Source organism: Archocentrus centrarchus, chromosome 21 (genome assembly GCF_007364275.1).
Source record: "Archocentrus centrarchus isolate MPI-CPG fArcCen1 chromosome 21, fArcCen1, whole genome shotgun sequence".
NCBI lineage: Eukaryota > Metazoa > Chordata > Actinopteri > Cichliformes > Cichlidae > Archocentrus > Archocentrus centrarchus.
In genome coordinates, this window is record NC_044366.1 from 8,616,091 (window position 1) to 8,639,358 (window position 23,268).

General features: G+C 38.3%; 1 protein-coding gene across 1 annotated transcript in view; it reads right to left on the reverse strand.

Moving 5' to 3' along the window:
• pth2ra (parathyroid hormone 2 receptor a) overlaps window positions 1–23,268 on the reverse strand; it is a 79,423-nt gene that overhangs the window by 1,825 nt on the left and 54,330 nt on the right. The window contains exons 10-12 of the mRNA XM_030758117.1: window positions 16,620–16,714; window positions 7,565–7,703; window positions 728–769 (exon numbers count right to left, since the gene is read on the reverse strand). Coding sequence (XP_030613977.1) covers window positions 728–769; window positions 7,565–7,703; window positions 16,620–16,714 — 276 coding nt within the window. The remainder of the gene's footprint in view (window positions 1–727; window positions 770–7,564; window positions 7,704–16,619; window positions 16,715–23,268) is intronic.

Below are 23,268 nucleotides of genomic sequence, written 5' to 3' on the forward strand. Positions count from 1 at the left end.
GTGCACCACTGGATAATGAGGACCACGAAAGGAAAGGGGGGAAAAAGCATAAAAAAGACTGGGTTTTTTTGTAAAGATAAAAGTGGCAGAAATAGAAACTTTAATTCTGAACCGAGAGTGCTGAGCACTGAACTCTCGGTTCAGAGATAATAAAGAGTCAGATAATGTGGCAGCAGATATGGCAGATGAAGTGAGAAAAACATGCTTCATCAGCCTGACCGTGTATTACATGCAGCACTGGAGTAATTAAACCCTTTGTAGAAGATATCACCAGCTGCATCAGCGTGGCTGGAATTGTTTTCATGTTGTGAGTCTGTTTGTGTGTCTGAGTGTGTCATCATGGCAAAATGTGATCCTGACACCAGCTGTAGGAGGAACTACATTACCACAAAGGTGTTTTGAGTACTTTGTCAGGTTTTTTTTTATGCCTGTCTCTTATCTTTGGGCACATTTCATCAACACAATACCGTATTGTGACGGATGCATCATGAACCTCTGCAGCTGCATAGCTGCCATCAAAATAAAAACTTTAAAGACAGCTGTATTACCATGTAATTAGGCAATGATTTAGTAAAAACTACTGAGTATATATTATTTGAAGCATCGCCATGTTGACAGGCAGCAGCTGATGAACCCTTTCTAAGAGTAAAACTGGTGACTTGAAGTACTTCAATCAAGTGTTGAAGTGTGTGTGCCTTTTTGTACAATGAAATCACTGTCTACTCACCTCTCCATTGCAGTAGCAATAGATAATTGACACAAAGAAGCCCTGAAAAGAAAAATGGAAATATAAGTTGTGAACTCAAATCATGTTTAAGATATCTTTTATCAAATACCATTTTGATCTACAGTACAAAACAAATAATAATTATTAAAACAACAGGGCTGATGCAGATAACTAATTAGTATTGCTTTGCTTAAAATAGTGTTAATCTAATTAAAATAAAAGTTTTATGTATCTGGCTCCTTCTGTTCTGACCTGCTTCACCCTTTGTTTCTGCTTCACCCAATGACAGAACTTTAACTGGAGTTTTTAAGGCAATGATGAATTATGGGAATATAGGAAAAGTGTCTATATGCCAAACAAAACCAAGAAGAGAAGAACCGCCTCCGAATTATTTTATCATGCTTTAATAAGAATATACTGTCGAGCTGTGACACAACAACAAAATTAAAAAAAATGTCTTTATTGCAGTTCAATCCTCAAGATGCCAACTTGCCTTTTTTTGGAACCCTGCAGTTAATGGGTCAGCAGAGTATTGGCCAATATTTCTGTCAATATAGTGTAAGCAGATATCTAAAAGCAGGTGGGCTGTCCTTGTGGCCCTTTGTAAAGCCAAAACACCCAGTGTCATTAGTAAACAGAGGTCATACTCCTTGAAAGTTCCACTGTGACTAAACTTTATCCAGGCCTTCCAATACAGTGACACCAGGGCAATGGGTTAACTCCAAAAAATTAAATTCCAGTTCAGGCCTTTATCACTACACTAATGTGCTTGGGTGCATCTTTGCAAATAAATTTTTAAAAATTAATTGTCACTTGCAAAACCAATCATACCAAACATGGAGCCTGGTGGCATTCATGCATACAAAAGAGAATTGGAGGAACTGAGGTGAGTAAGAGCCTGGCAGATAATTTCCACCCCAGGGCCTCCCAGCAGGTTAATCTTGCCCTGTGGGTTGCTTAGCACCTGTCCAGACTTCAATTATATACAATTACACTTAGCATCTCGCTTTACATTTGTATGTAGCTTAACTTTGGTTTTTTTTATCTAAAGCTGATAAATTATGTAAAACAAACAGAAACTCTTTCTTTTAACCTTAATTTGAAAATGTCCTGAACTAAAAGGTGTGTGTGTGTGTGTGTGTGTGTGTGTGTGTGTGTGTGTGTGTGTGTGTGTGTGTGTGTGTGTGTGTGTGTGTGTGTGTGTGTGTTTAATTTATGTTTCTTTAATGGCTGTTAATAGAGCTGGTTTTGTTTATCTGAAAATATTGTGCCTTCACATAAATCCGCTCATGCTGACATGAATGAAGTGACGCAGCTGAGGGTTATTTGGCCCATCAGGGGGCACTGTATAATTTTGGCACTCATTTTGGCATAAAATTATGTTTTTGTTGCATCTCTGGATGTCATCGCAAGCACCATTTTGTTTTTGCTTTAGCAGACGTAGTTGCATACATCAGCTTAATTAAAAATAAAAATTTACATTTCTTGGAATAAAAAAAGCATACCATTTCTACTGGCTGATTAAATATGCCCTATATCTGTGGCATGATTTAAGGAATTTGCTGTACATTATTATGCATGGCTCAGTGCTTTGGGGATCCATTCATTAATAAAATAGAACAATCCTCCCACAGGCAGCTAACAAAACAGGTACATGACCTTTTGTGATTTCAAAGCTGATACACTGTCCCACACCGGAGTCTCTTAACCCTTTTAAACCTGCTCTACAGATATATTCTTTAGTCTTTAAATTAGAAATACTGCATTCCTCTGCTGATCACTCAAGTTGGAGTTCAAATTAAAATTTAATCATGTCATCCTGGAATCCCAAGTGAAAGTTTGTGCCAAATTCTAAGAAATTCCCTCAAGGCATTCATAAGATGTTGTGTCCACAAGACTGGGATGGACACACAGACAACCTGAAAGCATAATGCCTCTGGCCACAGTCACCGTCAGCCATAAAGAGTATGCACCTACAAAGTAAACAAAATTAATGAGTCTTACTTCCTGTTTGTGAAACCTCTGTGCTCTTAAGTTACTGTCACAGTTTTGTCAACTTGATATATTTTCCTATTCTGAATAATGAGTCATGTTTACCAAATGATGTTTTTCAAATAGCTCTCAGTCACTTCTACTCAAGGTTTACTTTGTGTGAAACTGAGACTGTGCCAAATTTGCTCACCCTTGTTGATGCTGCCAACATCTTACAAGGACTGAGCATATTTTAAAGACATACAACATCATTCATGATTGTCTTTTCTTTTTTTTTCAGTCCTCTAAATCCTACACATACAGTAACACCATGGCACTTTTTCTAATTATTCCTTATTTTTTAAATTCTTGTTAATTACACATTGTCTCTGCTATATAATATATGCTGTAACACTGCTTAGCAATCAGAGGTCTTAGAGAAAAGACAAAAACGCTCATAAGTTCTTTCACCAGAAATGCCTTTTATTACATGGCTTTCAAAAGTTCGCTAGTGCTGAGTGTCCATTGTAATTAAATGGTTGATTACTTCAATAAAACTTAAGTAAATGTGACTGTAGTCTATGTCAGTTATTATAAAATACTTAATCACTCAAGCATAATTCTAACTTAAGATATGGCATCATCTCAGCCCAGACAGCCGGAGAAAACAAACTGAATTTTTAGACAGCAAAAGAATATAAATTTTGTATAGTGAACTTTAACAGCTATATTCTCTATTATTATTTTTAGGACACATTTGACTATTAACGTGTAATCCTGTGTGATTTTATTTACTTCGTCCATTTAAACTTTTTCCCATGAAAGGTCTCATTTATTTATTACACTGAAGCATTTTAAAGTTTGTTATTTCAGACAATGACATAAATTATGACCAACATTTTATTAACATGTTTGTTGATTCGCATGCCAGGCTAAAAATAAACACTGTTAACATATGTTAAGTAATTTAGTTCATATCCAGGAAAGTGCTCGACCCCACTCACATATAATTATAAAGTTCTCATTTAAATTTAGGCACAACTCAATTATGAAACAAATTCAATGTCATTATCAAAGGTGTGTCACTGAATAATGAATTGCGGTCTTGCCAATGACAGTCATCAAGAGTAATTTATAGAAGATAATTGTGACCATCCCAATCCATCCATGAAATGAAAATGTAAAGGTTACAATTAGCCAGCCCAAAGTGAGTTAGCTTCTTGACGTGCAAGTGTTAAATTATACACGACTCAGTCATTTCCAGAAAAATAACATATGTGAATTATTAATCCTTGTATATTCTATTCGGGCTTTATCCATTGTGAAATCAGACTAACGGTAATGAAAATACAGTTTGTTCATTTATTTATTGTTTTCACTTTGAAATTCATTAAACCTTTATTTAACCAGTGCAGTCATATCCATAGGTATTTGGACACTGACGCAGTTTCACCTCTATACACAAATTAAGCAATCAGGAAGTGTCTGTAATGTAGAATTTAAGCTTTAATTTGAAAGGTTTCACATTAACGTGACAGTCTGCAAATATCTCTCAAAACTATGTTTTAAAAAAAAAAAAAAAAAAAAAAAAAAAAACTTTATTGAACAGTTTGTCATACATGAACTATAAATAAACAATGTACTCTTTTCCCTGGGTCCTTGACACGTTCAAGTTATAAAGAAACAAATGAAATCTGTGTTTGTTTGTTTTGTAATTGTAAGTTAAAACATAACTTTCTTGTAGCCAGTATCAAAATAGTCTCTCCATTTCCCCTCAGAACAAAAGGCTTCCCTCATTCTAATGTCCTCATTGTTTGGGGATGATTCTTGCTGTGCTGAGGTCCAAAAACATGAATGCAGCAGCTCAATCATGGTTTATTTACATTACCAAGAGCAAACAAATTTTAATATTAGATGAATGCACTTTTGAATTTAATTAATTGTCTGTGGGGATTTCTAGGGGTATTCTGGTTTCTTGCAGTCCAAATGACATGCACATGCAGTTAGTAGGATTAGGTTAATTGGTGAATCTACAGGTGCTGGTCACAAAATTTGAATAAAAAAGTTAATTTGTTTCAGTAATTCCATTCAAAAAGTGAAACTTGTATTAATTCATTACACACTGATATATTTCAAATGTTTATTTCTTTTAATTTTGATGATTATGTAATGCCAATTAGTTACACTAACATGTAATCCCCAGATTTTTCCTGTCAACAGTGTCAAACTCCCGGCCCGCGGGCCGCATACAGTCACGCCCCCTACTTCCGGTCCATGAATTGATGTCAAAAATAACATACAATTTGGCCCTTTAAGAATCCCCCGCCTGCACCTTTCCTTCTGTTACAACCTTTCAGAAAGCTACGTGCACCACACAGCAGGCAGAGGGCGCCCATTACCCCACAAGTGGCGTAGTATGGTAGGCGCTGCTGCAGCGATCGCAATGCGTTGGGGGAAGGGGGGGCGATCATGCCACCCTAGATGAAAACCTAACCTGGGTGGCTGCCCATGTCGCCCATATCAGAAACCACCACTGCTGTCGACCATCCTGTCTCAGACTTCCAAAATGAGGGTGACTTGTCAGTCAGTCCAGAACTCGTGCTCCAGACTGAAACAGGAACTGTGCCAGAAGAGGTCATGGAATCGGCCCCTCTTGCCACGTAACACCCTTTACTGCTGATCACTGTTTTTCCTGTTCACACTGGACATTACTTGGTTGTTGAATGTGTATATATTGTGTTTAATTGTGAGGATGATAATAATGATCATACTGATAACTTGTATTTAGATTTACAATTTTATATATATTTGTAATGATAATGTTCTTTACTTTTGCTCTTTTATATGTCAAATTTGAATCCTTTTACATGGTTCCTTTAGCTGGTGTTTTTAAACCATGAAAAGAATAATTTTGGAAATAAATACAAGGAGTACAACAATTTGAGTTTTGTTATACCTGTTTTGTGCTCGTCCTTACACTGTACTTTCTTTTTCTCAAAGGTTTACCCATGTGTAACTTCTACAAATTTTCCAATAACTATAAACAAAATCAAAAAATGTTTATAGATTTAAATATGGAATATTCCAGTCTTTTATCTATTTAAAGAGGTCAAAAATAAGAATCTGGCACATTCAAAATTCCTATTCCAACTTGGGCAGAAGGGCTGCTCGCATGGCCGAGTGGAGTAGGATCGTGTCTACGGTGCAGCTTGCTCAGATTCGCAGCTCATACCTTGCTGGATTTCTTGCGTGTACATGTGGACATCGACGGAGCAGGTTCGCACCCACTCTTTTGCTCAGCAGTCTTCCCCATGATTGTGCAGCCTACAGAACTAGACTGAGAGACAATTTAAAGGCCTTTGCAGGTGTTTTGAGTTAATTAGCTGATTGGAGTGTGGCACCAGGTGTCTTCAATATTGAACCTTTTCACAATATTCTAATTTTCTGAGATACTGAATTTGGGGTTTTCATTAGTTGTCAGTTATAATCATCAAAATTAAAAGAAATAAACATTTTTGAATGGAATTACTGAAATAAAATCAACTTTTTCATGATATTCTAATTTTATAACCAGCACCTGTACATTGCCTATGGATGTGAATGTGAGTGTGAATGATTGTCTGTCTTTCTGTGTCAGCCCTGCGACAGGCTGGCGACCTGTACAGGGTGTCTCCTGTCTCTCTCCCTATGACAGCTGGCTTCAACCTCCCCCAAGATCCTGAAAAGGATAAGCGGAAGAAAATGGATGGATGTCAGAGAGGTTACAGCCACCTGTGTGTGTGTGTGTGTGTGTGTGTGTGTGTGTGTGTGTGTGTGTGTGTGTGTGTGTGTGTGTGTGTGTGTGTGTCATTATATTATATATATATATATATATATATATATATATATATATATATATATATATATATATATATATATATATATATATATATATATATATATATAAATAAAAATAGTGAATAACTCTATGCTTTTGAGTGCCACTATAGAGCAAAAGCAGGTAAACAACCTGCTAATTAATGCCTTTTCAGCATGCTGACTCTTTAGAGCCTGTGAGGTGGCAAAAATCTCTGGGAGCGCCATAAACTCTACATTCTCTGTCATGCCCTTCTTGACTTCTGAGACAGGTCTAACAGTTTTGATATTAAAAATGCAGGAGCACTGGTGATACTGTTAATTGATAGATTTTTTTTTTTAATGGATGCATGTTAAATGTTTGCAGAGTGTCAGTGCCCAAGACACCTGCTGATTTGGCTTAGAAAGAGTGGAATAATTATTAAAAACTGCCAAGTTGAATGTGCACATGATTGCAGTCTGTTTTTCTTTCTGCTTTAACTACGGGCTCTGCAGTATGTAATTGTGGCTTTACAGAACACAGCACTGGTTTATTTAAACAGCAGATGGAACACATGCCTGTGGCCTTGAGACAGAAATAAGGAGGCTCACCACTGTAAATAAGCAATCTTCATTGTAGACCTCCCTTCTAGCTTTGGGAGTTGCACAGTTAAGAATTTCTCATTAACCTGCTAAATAGCACTTGGATTGACAGGCTGAAAGTGTGGACAAAATGTGAAAACTGAAGTAAACAAAACGGTTTTGTGTGATGTTTTTTTCCTTTTTCTTTTAAAAGAAAAGAGTGAACTAAAATATTATGGAACAGGTCCATGACTAAGTCCAAGTGGGCAGGCCATGAAAAATGCAGTCATTCTTGGCACCAAAGTTGCACTGCCCTGATGGATCCCCAAAACTCTAAGTACAAATAAGAGTCCAGGAACATTCATTGGTGTCACACTGCAGCTTGCACAGGAAAAAGTGGATGTGAAGCACTTATTACATTTGCATAACTGAAAAGAACACAGAAAGTACCTGAAATGAGTTGAAAAACAGCTCACAGTACATTCGGATTTCCCAGCTTGGTCCCTGATATGTATGAGGCATCCCAACAAAGATAATGTAGTGGATGCCAAACACCAGCACGAGCACAAGGGTGGACTTTGCCAGTTTCCTGCAAGGACACATGCAATTAAATGTTCCAGTGTATCAGATGAGAGGTGTTTTAGTTTTCATAGCAAAATGAATGAAAGCAGCCATCATTACAGAGTTAGGCTTAAAATTGGAAAATTAGTTTGATTTTGGCCAGGTTAATACTTTCTAACTCTCTGGATATAGAAGTTGGCAATGATTTATTTATTTATTTTTTAATGCTATTCTTCTCAGTAGCTGAGCTGAAGCTTGAATACAGACATACAGGAGAGGTTTTCAAACTTGCTGTTGATGGAATTTTAGTTTGAAGAAAATGTTTTTCCTCAGATCTATAACCTGACTGCAAAATTAAGTATACTTTTTCAGTTTATCATTTAGTGCTCGGTCTTGGGGGAGCCTGCATAAAAAATCCTTTTACACAAAATTTGGGTCTCTGTTTCCCAAAGCATGTAACAAGCTTCAGTCTCCACTTCTGACTTCACTTAGAAGCCAATTAGTTAACGTTCATCTAAATCAAAAAGTGACAGATGTTTGAATTCATCAGATTAAATTTTTTTTTTTTTCCTACAGGAACGTATTTGACCTGTTGTTTTGAGCTTATTGGTTGGAAAGCTTTATGAGTCGTTTAGGTGGAAATACCTCACAGATTTAAAAATATGAGCAAATTCATGTTCTCAATTTTTTAAATTCCAGTCACTGCAGACAGCTAACTGCATTCCATTATGCATCATTCATTCAACAAAGACACTGAAGGAAGTGTGCACAGTTTCACTCTCAAACAGTAAATAAAAAAAATGAGCAACAAACCACATACTGTGTTGAACTTATGCCAGCTAGCTGAAATACATGCGCCAACATACATGTTCAAACACAAATCTCCAGGGCCACACACTCAAACAGTACAGTCCTCCAAGGACTCTTAATTTTAATTTATGAGACCATCTGGCTTGTTTTGGCGTGTACTGCCTTTGGTCTAAAAGACACTGAAATATCTAAATTGCCTTTAAGCTCAGATGAGAACTTCATGAAGTGAACAACAACTCCAGTGAAAGATCCCTCTATTCGCAAAGGAGAAGTTTGAAAAACCACAGCAAATTAGATTATGTGATGAATTTAAAAGGGACAAGACACATAAAGGTCTGCCAATATAGGAGATATCCTTGAGCTTAGAGGATTTCTCCTAATGTGGTATAGCATGGAAAGCTTTCTTTGTCACGTTTAGGGCTGTGTGGTGGAGAGGGGTGGACCCAAACGCAGGGCACAAAACAGAATTAAGCTAAAACTGCTTCATTTGCAGATTAACTGATACAAAAAACACAAAAACCCATAATCCCAACCTAGGCATAAACACTCACGAAGTCTGGGAGGAAAAGGGAAAAAAAACAAAACACTAAACTAGAGGCACACAGCTAAGAAGGGGAAACACTAATGCTGCAACAAAGAACAGAGAATGACTGAGGGCTTAAATACACACAAGGAAATCAGGGAGAGTGGAAACAACAGGTGAAACAAATGAACCTAATAACACAGGGGAAGCAAAACTAAACACAAAGCACAGGGAACACGAGACTGTCAAAATAAAACAGGAAGTGACTCACCACGATGCACACGCAGACTTAACAGAACACGAGGCCTAGAAAACACAGAGGGAACCTAAAAACCACACAAGACTAAACACGAAAAGGGTCAGGACACGGAAGACAAGATGACGAGGGGAAACAAACACAGGAACACAGAGACACAGGAAGACCATGGCCAAGAAAAAACAGAACGCAAAGAAATCATCAACTGAGAACCTAAACAGTGAGAAAAACTAAGAAAACACCACCCGAAGAACGCAACAAAACAGAACTATACAAAAGGATACTCAAAACACTGGACCACCGGCCCAGGACCATGACATTCTTTTCATATGTGACTTACAGCAGGATCACATTTATAACACTTTTCATCAGGGACAGAAATATTGTTCAGTAGTCTAAGTTATCACATGAATGTCATTTTGAATTTGCTGTACACTCCTCTGTGAATTAATACTTCAATCACTATTGATCATTTTAATTTGACTAGTGATTAAACATTACTGATTCAATTAAAATAACTAAATAGTGGCTGAAGCAAATAATGGACAATTAAATAAATACATTAGATAGAAAGCAGACAGATGGCAGACCAGTGGTCTCCAGACTAACTTCACGGCCTAAGGGAAATATGTTTATCTTATTTATGGCCTTCCCGGTCTCAGAGAATAATGTTTATTTTATCCTTAAAGGTTTTGCCAAAACATGTACGTCTGTGTCTAAGGAGGGTAGGGTGTGTGCAGGTCACCGCTCCCTGTTGCTAAGTAGAATAAAACTGCCATGTCATGATTAGGAACGTGTGAGGGCAAGAGGGCGTGTTTCTTTTTCAGAGCTCTTATTGCTGATTGGGGAAGCTTGTGCCATGATGCCAGAACCAACTACTGGACAAACCAATCTGAGAAGGCCAAGTCTAAACCACGGCTCTCTCCATCTGTTTTTTGAATTGATAGTGCTTGCAGATGGTGCTTGTAGTATGAAAATTGTTATGTTTAGCTTAGAGTATTTGCTCTGTGGGGAGGGGAGCCACAGCCAGACTGTTGGGAAGGCCTGTGTCTGCCTAAACCAAATTGCCCCTGTACACGAAATTCTTCAGATTCTTTAATATATTAAATGTTTTATTTTTAAACTAAAGTATTTTAGGTGTCTTCCTTAACAAATTAAAAAAAAACATACACACACACACACCGTGACACACCCATTTTGAAGCCGATGGGCGGGGTGCTCAAGGGTGCTACATCTGGTGACTCCATCATCCTACTGGGATGCTCATGTGGGCAATGAGTGAGAGCTGGAGGGGCGTGATTGGGAGGAGCGGCCTGCCTGATCTGAACGTGAATGGTGTTTTGTTATTGGACATCTGTGCAAACCACAGTTTGTCCATAACGAACACCATGTTTGAAAAAAGGATGTCCATAAGTGCACATAGCACCAGGACACCCTAGGTCACAGGTTGATGATCGATTGTGTAATCGTATCATCAGATCAGAACATCGAGAGCATCCCGAGGGAGGCTGACTTTGCCAGGACTGCCCTTTGTCACTGATTCTGTTCATAACTTTTATGGACAGAATTTCTAGGCATAGCCAAATGGTGGAAGGCTTCCACTTTGGCAGCTTCAGAATCTCTTCTGTTTTTTGTGGATGATGTGGTCCTGCTGGCTTCATCAGGAAGTTGCCTCCAGGTCGCAGTGGAGTGGTTCACAGCTGAGTGTGAAGCGGCTGGCACAAGAAATAGCACCTCTAAGTCTGAGGCCATGGTCCTCAGCAGGAAAAGGGTGGAGTGCCCTCTCTGGCTCAGGGACGAGTTGCTGCCCCAAGTGGAGGGGTTTAAGTATCTCAGGTCTTGTTCACAAGTGACAAGAGAAGGGAATGGGAGATCAACAGACGGATTTGGGCTGTGTCTGCAGTGATGCGGACGCTAAGTCATGGTGAAGAGTGAACTGGGCGTGAAAGCGAAGCTGTCAATTTACTGGTCAATCTACATCCCTACCCTCATCTATGGTCACAAGGTTTGGGTAGCGGCAATCAGTGGAAATGAGCTTCTTCCAAAGGGTGGCTGGCCTCTCCCTTAGAGAGAGGGTGAGGAGTGCAGCCATTTGGGAGGGGCTCAGAGCAGAGTCGCTGCTACTCCACATGAAAAGGAGCCAGTTTAGATCTGACTAGGATGCCTCCTCTCTGGGCGAGGTGTTCAGGGCATGTCCTACCGAGAGGAGGCCCAGGACATGCTGGAGAAATTATATATCTCAGCTGGCTGGGGTTTACCCAAAAGAGCTGAAGGAGGTGGCTGGGGAGAGAGAGGACTGGGCTTCTCTTCTTAGGCTGCTGCCCCCCATGACCCAGCCCCGGATAAGTGAAAGAAAATGGATGGATGGATGGAATTTCCTGTACAGCAAATGTCCGTCAGTGCACAACAAAAAGTCCATCATTAAATTAACTGAAGTTAATTTCAAGCCTTGAAAGTTAGGATCCTCCCGTGTGCTCCTATTTAGCAGGTTCAGATCCCTGCACAACTAAAGTGGGTGTTCCTACATTATTGTGTAATTAATGTGACCAATGGCCATGGTTGCCTCAGGGTTAGGAGCAGCATACTGTACATGACTCCAGGGAACCAAATCTAACAGTTGAGGAGTATCCATACTGATAAAGTAACACACTGTGTCCTTTCGGTCTTATTTTGTATTCAGACTAAATATGTATACAAAGCTTATGCAAATGTATGCAAATTTGCAATGGGTGATGCAAATACCCACTCCAAATTTGCAGTAAGAATGTGAATACCAGTTATGAGTTCAAAATGTTTCAACTTTTGTGATTAATTCAATTGACACTGGGTCATGGAAGCTTATATTCTTCCATAAACTGTAGATTCTCTTAACATCTCCAACAAGCTTGTTCTTGGAGATGTTAAGAGAATCTACAGTTTATATTCTTCCATAAACTGTAGATTCTCTTAACATCTCCAAGAACAAGCTTGTTGGATTATTTTTTTTTTTTCCCCCAGTTGTGGGCAGCCAAAGTTGTATGATTCGATTTTGTTTATACTGAGTAGCACAACAAAAAGGAGAGGGCTAAGATGGGTTCTTAAAATATGTTACTGTACTGTTACTTAATTCCAAGCTCAAGGTTATGCTTTTGGAATAACATTAGCTGTTATAAAGCCAAAGTTTAAAAGCACTCCAGTGACTGTTTTCACATGAGAAAAACAGGTTGAAACTTTGCTTTACATTTACTCTGAATGCATCATAACTGCAGATAAACTGTGTGACCAAAGAATAGAAATGGTTTGGCCAAATATAATTAAATTTCTAAGGGGCTGAATGAATACTGATGCTCGGTCACCAATACCGAAAAACATTTCACTCTGAATGTTTTAAAATTATCCTTTAGAAATCAGCTTGTAAATGTGTATGCCTTAAATTTTCACACTCCATTTTTCTCTCCAAAGATTGAAATCAAAACTTTATTTTCACACAACACACAAGGCTAAACATGGATTAGGCCAAACATGGATTTTAATAATGCAAAACAAAAACAAATAATAAAATTCTGCATGATGTCGATGCACCGGGCGTACAAATAGATAGGCCTAAGAACAAGCAGTGATCTATTTCTCTGTCTTTCCTGCTAACAAAGAATAAACTGTCATGTCCATAAAGGTTAAAAGGCTTAGTTTACCATTTTTAGTAAGGACTGCGTGACCTTAGAAACAAAAAAAATCAAACACAGACTCGTTTTTTCATCATTCATCTCATTATTCCACCCATATGCTTCCACAGGATTCATACTGTAGGGAATACACTGTAGGCTTTTGTTCAAAATCAATCAGAGCATATTTGGCTTGGCTTATGCTAATGACCAAATAAAGTGATATTTTAATTCAACATGCAGCCTCATAGCCATACTATGAAATTCTGTACTCATGGTCACTAAATTTATTAATTCAACTTTTTAAAGTACAGTAATTATTACAGTAATTTTTATTTAAAGACACCGATACAGTCCATTTAACCATTTCACTGTCAGTTCTTCAGGTTTTTACTACAAGAATATTATGTAATGGTTCTTTCAAAACATGGGTGCCCTACAGCTAACGACCCTGACTGAAGGTGCAACATGTTCACTGACTGATATAAAGTGCATTAGAATTACATTTTAGTGTCATCAGTTACACCAGCATTGTACCAACCCAAACAACTGATGCGGCAATATCACTAAAGACTAGCCCAGGAGACCAGAAACCACATGATAATTAGAGAGCATGGAGACAAAGAAAAAACAGCCAGATTAGCTGCCACTTTATTTTAAAATAAATCTGAAATCTGGTGTGGTGGAGAGAGCGAAGCTAACGATTTACAATTCAGTCTACAGTCCCTTCCTATTCTCACCTATGGCCATGAGTTCTGAGTAGTAGCACAACAAATGACATCATAGACCAGTGGTTCTCAAATCCAGGCCTCGTGGCCCGGTGTCCTGCAGGTTTTAGATGTGTCCCTGATCCAAAACACCTGAATCAAATGGCTGAATTACCTCCTCAGTATGCAGTCAAGTTCTCCAGAGTCCTGCTAATGACTTCTATATGTGATTCAGGTGTGTTGAAGCAGAGACACATCTAAAACCTGCAGGACACTGGGCCATGAGGCCTGGATTTGAGAACCACTGTCATAGACACAAGCACTGGAAATGGCCTCTGAGGGCTACCTTGACTGAACCTTGGAGATACGGTGAGTAGCTGAGTCATACAGGATAGGCTCAGAGTAGAGCTGCTGCTCCTCCACATCTGACTGGGACGCCTCCTGGACACCTCCTGAGGCATTTCAAGAGTGTTCTGAGAGGAGGCCCCAGGGCAGGCCCAGGACATGCTGGAGTTATTATATCTCTCAGCTTGGGAACACCCCACTGTGATGGATGGATGGATGGATGGATGGATGGATGGATGGATGGATGGATGGATGGATGGATGGATGGATGAGTTTACCTTTTTTATAGCGCAGGAAAATGGTGTACTTGATAGATTAAAATTTTAGTAAATTAGCCAATGCATGGCTTGGTTATAATTAGTAGGGGAGGATTAATAGAAAGATACCTAGAAAGAGGACTAAATAGGCAGAGTAAGAGGAACAAACTGGGAAAATTAAGAGAAAGAAGGAACAGCTATGAGGGTAAGAAAGGTAAAGTGAGCGAAAGGAAAGGAAACAAAGAAAGAAGGGTGATAAAAAAGAGAGAAAAGGAAAACCGAAAGATGGAAAGTATTTATTTGCTACTACACCATGGAAATTAAGGGAAACATTTCTTCAGTTGGAAATAATTTACTTTTTGATGAGTTTATTGAGAAAACAAAAACCAATTCCAAGCTGAAATAATGACATCTAAAAATATACGAATGATTAAAGTTGCTTCCTGAAATCAAATAATGGTAAGAAGTCTGCTGCTGTTTGGTCAACTTTATGAGGGGAAATGGATCAACAAATTTTATTTAGCTCTTGTTTTCTTTCCTCTGCCACAATAATAGTGGTGATTTTATTATATTTTTTAATGTTGGATTTTGATACCTTTTTCTTATGGGCCAGATGGTATGAATCAATTGTAGACTGGATCTGTAAGTGAGTTGCTTTGATGTGATATCTGATGTTTAATTTATTGATTTGTGTCCTCATATTTCTATTTTTCACTTTGAAAACAAAACTTTAAAAAAAATGTATGTATGAAACATCCTATACTTGGATGATCTTCCAGGCTTCCAATTTGCTGCACTGGATCACAATAATTTTCTTCTGATAAATCGTCTGTTCATCTACACAAAACGACCTCGCCTGCGGCATTCAGCACCATACCCCTGTCAGATAATACACTGTAATTATAATGTTTTTATCTGACACACTGATGCCAGCACCAGCAGGGGAGAAAATGGTGATAATTGCAAATGTTGAAATGTGTGTGCACGCATACGTGCATGTGTGGCTACAACTAATTTTATAGAGACACTCCAGGGATTCAATTCAAGCTCCCACAGCAGAAATAATTATATTCCAGTGTCAAGTCTCTGTTAAAGTTTAAGGTGAGAGTATCTGTTTGAGTTAGGCATCTAGTGCTTATGAATGTGTTAATCAGTGTTTACTCATCTGCATGAATGTTGCATGTGTATGGTAAAAATGAGAAGTAGTGCTCGCCACTACTACCCTGTCTGTCTAATACAGCCCATTCACTTCAAGAACACGGGGTCCCCTGGCCCCACATTAGGCCCCCTACTGTGAAGATCACTAGAGCTCCTAAGCGATGCAGCTACCAAAGTAACCCCTGAATGTACACTGTAATATTTATTAGATTTTTTTCTGGTCATTTATAAAATTTTTCCGGTAACCCATTGTCGTGTCATTGCACATTCACACCTTATCAAACTGTCACATTAAGTGAGCTTGTGTTTATGTAGCTATTCACTAGCTGTCAAAACTCAGCATTACTAGTTATGATTCCCACTGGATTCTCTTAGAAGAGAGACGCTAGTGGCAGAAAGGTAAGGGACGTCACATCCTGACCTTGCCCAGCTGCTTGTGGGTTGACTCTTCATCTTAGGGAAAGATGGTCAACCATAATCATACAGGCACAGGCCCCATGTCTCACTCAGATTTCAGAGAACTGGGGTTTCCCACATAACCAAACATGTTTTATTAACTAGAAAAATAAGTGACAGGTCTATAAACTATCTATAGCAAATGAATAGCATCTGAAAGTCATGTCCTTGAGAAATGAGAAAAGCAAAGAGACCTGCAGATGCATCTGGGAAGGGAAGCAGGGACAATGGATTTCCATCAGATTTGACAAGATTCCCCCTCTTGTCAAACTTGATAGAATTATGAACATATAAAAGTATCATCAGATTATAATCCACCATGTAATACCATCTAGAAAGTGTCTGATTGGCTTGATTTTCCAACCTGGATGGATGGATGGATGGATGGATGGATGGATGGATGGATGAATGGACGGATGGATGGATGGATGGATGGATGGATGGATGGATGGATGGATCCATTTTTGCCTTATATGCTGTATCTTGATTTATTTGCACATATAGTATTTCAATAAATTCTTGCACCTATTTTCACTTTTCCTAGCAAACTACAAAGAAATGAGGAGTGGCTCAAGGCATTTACACATTACAGCTAATAACTGTGACAATGACAAAACAGCAGACCTGACAAATACAATGAAAGATAGATGAACGGCATCTGCAATCAACAGTGTTGGCATTCACATTCGCATTCATTCATTCGCATGGCATATATAGACATTAGACAATTTACAGCAAACTCCAGCCCTGAGCACAGAATGAATGGTGTTCTAGATACAGTTAGTTCAAACCTGTACTGTTTCCTGGTGTCGTATCTCCCTGCGTTTGTCTCTCGTATTTTAGTGGCCAGAACCCGCACAATGTTCACAAACAAAATAAAGTTGAGCTGAAACAGAAGAAAAGATAAGAGTCTTCATATATTGATGCTCTGTAACTATATCATGTACATTAAATCATGTTGTACATAAATTTAAAAAAAAAAAAACTTTTATAGTAGTCATTTACTGAATACTGACACACAAACTGGCATGTACCAAAGATTATTAAAAACTTCACTGCACTGGGCAGCTTTTCTCTTCCAATATCCCCACCATGCAGAATGTAAACTAGAATGTCAAATCTAATTTCAACTTTAAACTGCAGTACATACACCAGTACATAATATACTGCAGGAGTGTTTTAAAAAGAACTTGTCATTTGCACACTTGTTACAGCCTTTAATTCACACAAGATAAGTACAGTGCGGCTGCAGGTCAATAATCAAGGAAAATACCTTTAGAGGCTTACAAAGGCCCTTTTTTTGGAAACTTTTGTGATTTCTTCTAAGAGATTTTAATGAGACTTGAGCAAAGTAATTTGAAAGATGCAAATTTAGGCGTATGTTTTATGCAGCCAATATTTAGGGATACTTTAAATCCCACACTGTGCAACACTTGGATGAGCCTGAATAAGACATAGAATACATAAAACATGTTGAGACCAGCAGCATTCTACATACAGATATAATCCAGACATTAACTAGTGATTTAAAGCACTTTATTTGTGAGCTCATTCATTTTACACAGTGTCAGAGGCTTTGTGTTCATTCTTTATCTTCTCCAGCTTTCATTCTTATGAACATAAACATATACACACAAAATTTGGGGGAAAAATGTGACTATGCTAACTGTAATTTGTATCCATGTGCCAAAGTTCCATTTAACCCAGAAAATGGAATGCGATGAAAGGGAAGAGCAACATTTTGGCTCTACAACATCGCACAGCCATATTATCACATTTCTGTAAATGTTGGTCATTGAGGACTGTGCTAACTATAAATGCCATCATCTGTGCTCTATACGCAATGGCAAACACAGAAATGAGATGTCTCCTCTCACATTTATAATTATAACACTGTGGTGGGAACTTTGTCTTTTATACCAACCATATGCAATGTACTGTCTGTACGCATTGCCTGTGTGTATGCGTGTATGCGTGCGTGCATGCGCGTAAGCTTATTTGTTTAGTAACAAACTTATCAAGAAATATAAACCTCATGTTGTAAATCAATTGTGTGTCCAAGCTTTTCAGTAAATAATTTGTTGTCTGTCTCATTACAGGCTTTGTGAATATATTACAATTTTAACAGTAAGGTAGTAGTCTCTTCACCCACTACATTTTGGAAATGAACATTTATGTGTAGTAGCTAATTAAACAGAGCAGGAATTAAGGGTTTGTACTGTAACCAGGGTAAAATCGTAGTGTTCAGAATGTCAACTCATCCCTTATTTTGATAATATACGCAGATCTGTAAAATTCTGTCACTATAATCTCCACGGACATAACCAGCATCATACAGATAAAAATCTGTGCAGACAGACAGGCATACATATCAGGCCGTACTCAATATCACATTTGTATTAAAAGTACTAAGCCAAGTTGGCTGAGCTGTTAGAAATCAATAGACTTTTCTTGTTTTTTTTATCAAGTTAAATTCTATAAGAAATGCACGAGAATGACCAGACTGCTTTGAGCTGATAGGAAGGCAACAGTAATTCAAATAAGCAATCATTATAACCAAGATATGTATAAGAGCATGTCAGAATGCACAAACGTTGAAGCAGATGGGCTACAGCAGCAGCAGACCACACCGGGTGTCACTCCTCTCAGCTAAGAACAGGAAACTGAGGCTGCAATTCACACAGGTTCACCAAAATTGGACAAAAAAAGATTGGAAAAAATGTTGCCTGGTTTCAATTTCTGCTGTGACATTTGGATGTTAGGGTCAGAATATGAACTGCTTTATATCAGCAGTTCAGGCTGCTGGTGGTGGTGTAATGTGTAGTAGATATTTTCTTGGCACACCTTGAGCCTAGCTTGGTATTATTGCTGATCATGTGCATCCCTTTATGACTACAGTGTACCCACCTTCTGACAGTTGTTCCCAGCAGGATAACGTGCCATTTTGCAAAGCTCAAACATGACAGTGAGTTCACTGTGCTCAAATGACCATCATCAGACCTCAATCCAATAGAGCACCTTTAGGATGTGGTGGAATAGGATTTGCATCACAGATGTGCAACTGACAAATCTGCAGCAACTGCGTGATGTCATGTCAATATAGACCAAAATCTCTGAGGAATATTTTTAGCATCTTGCCACAAAGCCACACAGAATTAAAGCAGTTCTGAAGGCAAAACTGGGTCCCACCTGGTACGAGAAAGGTGTGTCCAAACTTTTGATTGTTAGATGTTAGATTCAACTCATTGTCATTGTGCGCACAAGGCCCACAACGAAATGATGGTTCCAGATCACTCATCCAGAGATGAGCATTTGCGGTCATGCAGCCAGAGACCGGCGCTACCATTAGGCAATGTGGTTTAAGTGTCTTGCCCAAGGACACAATGCAGCACAGGGACAGGGGCTCGAACCTGCAACCTTCCGGCTGCAAGGTGAGTGAGTACATTAGGTACAGTACATTGGTACTGTACCTAATGTATTGTCTAGAGAGTGTGTACACTTTGTGTCCATAGTCAATAATCTGTTATAACCAGCAATACATTAGTCCTGATGAAACAATATTGCTTCTGATTGAATCTATAGGTGATTTTTCCAGTTGGAGCCTGTTTTAAACTCACAGCATGCAGACAACTTAAGTCAGAAGACATCTTTCAGTTACAAGAAACATGTAATTTTAAGTAGCTTGTTCATTAATTCAGAACTTTTGCATAAATGTCCTCACTCTTTTTCTTAAATTGTGTTGTTGTAGCAAGTTTAATAACTAAAATAAGCCTCAGTGCATAGAGGAGTAATGATATTCATGCCCATGACCATGATATCCATTCAGATTTTTTGTAACTGGAGTACTATAGTCAATAAGTAATTCTTTTTATGACTGCATACTTGAACACATGGTACTTGCTGTCATACACACAATGTGTTGTCTGTAGTGTACGTTCAAGAGAGCGCACTATGTCTATACCATTTTTTCGCAGTAAGAGTTAAAGCAAGTCATGCGTAGCCTTTTTAATGGTTTATAGGTCATGCACTGCTCAGTGTCTTTGTAAAAGTATCACAGTCCTTTTTATCTATGCTGTTTCTTTCTTTTTAGAAAAAAACGAGTTTGTTAAAACGTGTGTTCAACCATTCTGAGGTCATTTTCTCTCAGGGTTTATTGTGCTCAGAAGTATCTGCTTGAGAATCTTATTTCCTAGTAAATTCACACATGCGCTCACACACACACACACACACACATACACACACATACACACACTTACATCCATACACCCACCCCATACTTGCACCACATACACGTACATATAGTATTATTTAAGCTTGTCAGTACTTGAAGATTTGTGTCATCTTTCCTGTTATTTGTTAAAAAAAATTGTAGGGTTGGTCAGCCCATTCACCATAGTTGTAAAAATGACCCAACATTGCTTTTTTCCCCCACTGTTTTTAAGGACACATGGAACCAGGGGATACCTAGACCACCTTTTCAAAATTTGAATTCATTAATTTTTTTTGATCTGAACAAACAAACAATTTGTTCAGCAGTCAGTTTCACCTATGAGTGAAAAAAATATACTGGCTGGCCTTCGACCACAGCCAGATTTCCCTGGAGGATGGTGTAGGATGAGCATGAAATAAGTCTCATCCTATGATTTATGCTACTTTGTTTTGAGTGGGCACAATATCTCCCAGCCTTACCTTAATTTAACATTTTAGCCACTAACATAAGCCTTAGTATGCAAGCCAAATGGCTCAGATGTCAAAGATTTTTCCAATAGTTCTGTGGTTATTGGGACCAATTCTTTTTTGTTTTGTTTTGTTTTTTGTTTGACATCAAGTCACAAGAGAAAAGGTGCTTAACTAATCTTACGTTTTACTCCAGAAACCTTTCTTGCTACAGAGTTTTGAGTTTGGTGTAGTCTTACATTGCAATTATAAGCCAGATAATAAAGATAACATTATGAGATGGAACTTCAGAATTGAATAATTAGAAGATCTTTTTATTTAATCTTTTTATGTAATTAGAAAAAAAAGATTAAAGCGGTTATGAATCATAGCTGTGAAGTGAGGCAAAAGATATCTTGGAACTGTGATTTGTCTGTCCTACAAGGTGACTGATGTAATGCGTACTAGCAAAAACATTCAGTTTTAAAAGTTAAGCCTTGAATTTCACCTTTATTTAAGGAAATGGTGCTGAGTGGGGCCCAGGTGAACCACAGAACTAGAACATGGCTTCAAACAAAGAAATCCCTTTTTTTTTTTTTTGGAATAACCTATAGAGACTGTGCGGAATAACAACATTATACCCACCATCCACCACACCCACTCACACACTATACATCCAAACAACACCCACTGTTAAGGAAATCACATGAAATACGGTTTGTCCTCTTGCAGATACTTCATTCTGGAGTGTAAGATCAAAATAGCAGAAATAATTATTGCCATTTTGTCCCAAGGATAACAAAGATGAATCAACCTATTGACCAGAAGTACAGTAACCCGAGTCTTTTTATACCACCTTCTACTCTTCCTTTGAGATAAATGGAATACACCAAGGTCTTGGTCTTCCAAATTAGATACTAAGCTTCCAGGCTAGCCTTTAGGCCCTAAGGAAACACCAAGTTGTAGCTATAAGAGCAAAGATTTAAGGTCACCCACCGAGTCAGATCATTACATTTCAGAAAGGTATGACCTCTGGAGACCCATCCATATAGAGAGACCCATAATCCTTGACGCCCAGATGGAAAAGAATGGAAAAACCATTATTTCCTTCAGTAGTAAATGTGTCATAATGATTTATTTGTTTGTTTTAATATTTTTCTCATTCAATTAATTCTCATAACTATGCCACAAGTAAATAGTGCGAAACTGGCTACTTTTACAAGTCAATCATAGTTTGAAAGAATACAAAAAAACAAACATTTACTATGTTATTTGATTTTTCTTCTGTGTAACTTTTTTCTGAACTGAAGCAGATCGGGGGGGGGGCTCAGACTTCCTGCTGAGCTCTGGGCAAGCTCTGAGTCGCAGCTACCAGGTGCACTTGTTTGAAGTTACTGCTGCCAGACACCAGTTACTAAATCCAAGTTTTTAGTTATTTTACTGCCAGCACGGATTTTCTTTTACACATTTTCAACAAAAACAGAAAAGATTATATTTATACACTGTTAATTTAACTCTACACATTTTGACCACAATTATCTTAACTGTCTCATTTCTCTTAACTAGGCTTTTACCTGCTGTAACAATTTGCCATGTTCAGAATTCATAATGACTCTCAATTATATAATGTGTTTCTGCTGGGATAATGAACAATAACAGCTGCTCAATAATTAGAATGCTGTGGAAGATGTTTTATTTATAATTCTATTTAAAATAAAAATACTGGAATAACCAAAAAAAAAACCCAGCTCTACACATTCACTTCTTTTTGTTGTTTTTTTGTTGTTGTTTTACCGAGCACAGCCCACCAGCCTGCAAATATTTCACCAACCTCATCGACTTACAAACACACCAGCCCTTAGGACCAGCACTTGTAAGCATAATGGATCAATACTCTCAGTTGTTGTACAACTGCAAGTGAAAGCTTTGTCATCACCAAGCCACCACTGTGAGGATACACCAATAGATTCAGGCTACAGTGCTGTGCTGTCAATGTTTCAGGATAGATATCTACATCAGTCTGACTGTATGATCAGTATTGTCATGTACTGCTGTGTGGCAGGCAGGATATGACCCCAGTGCAGGACTCAGGAGACAGGATTAAACTAAAAAACTCAGCTTTATTCTGCTGGTAAACTCAGGGAAAGCATAGTTTGTATATTCTAGCTCCTGACCAGCCCTGTATATATTCTAAGGGATGAAACTCAGAAATGTGGGACATGGGAACACACAGCATGGAAACGACTGACGAGGATGCAACGAGGAACAAAAGGCAGCACACACACAAGGTCATCAAGGAGATTGGACACACGGGGGAAAACTGCTGAACATAATCACACTAGACAGAGGAAGCAGACGAGACTGAAGTTAACCAAGTAATAAGAGGATGACTTAATACAGAGACAGGGCTAAAAACTAAGACACTTGATCCGGACAGAAACATCAGGGAGTCAGACACACAGTGAGAACACAGGGAGACAGGAACTAAATACAAAAACCACAGCGCAGAACAGAACTCAGAAAACTAAACAAATCAAAACAGAATCTGAATGTTCAAAAAAACCCACACTAGGTCCTAGACTTGAATAATTCACAGTGGGTATTTCAGGTCTATAAACAATACTTAGAATCATCAATTGCTGATTGAGCTTTTGTCAAAAAAAATCAAAAACAAATACAGATGTTGAGTTAATGTTAACAGCAATATCCAGATAATTTGGTTTAATTCAGCCTGCCCAAAAATACAAGCCTGCTTCAAGTACAGGAAAGGCTTCTTTTCTTCTT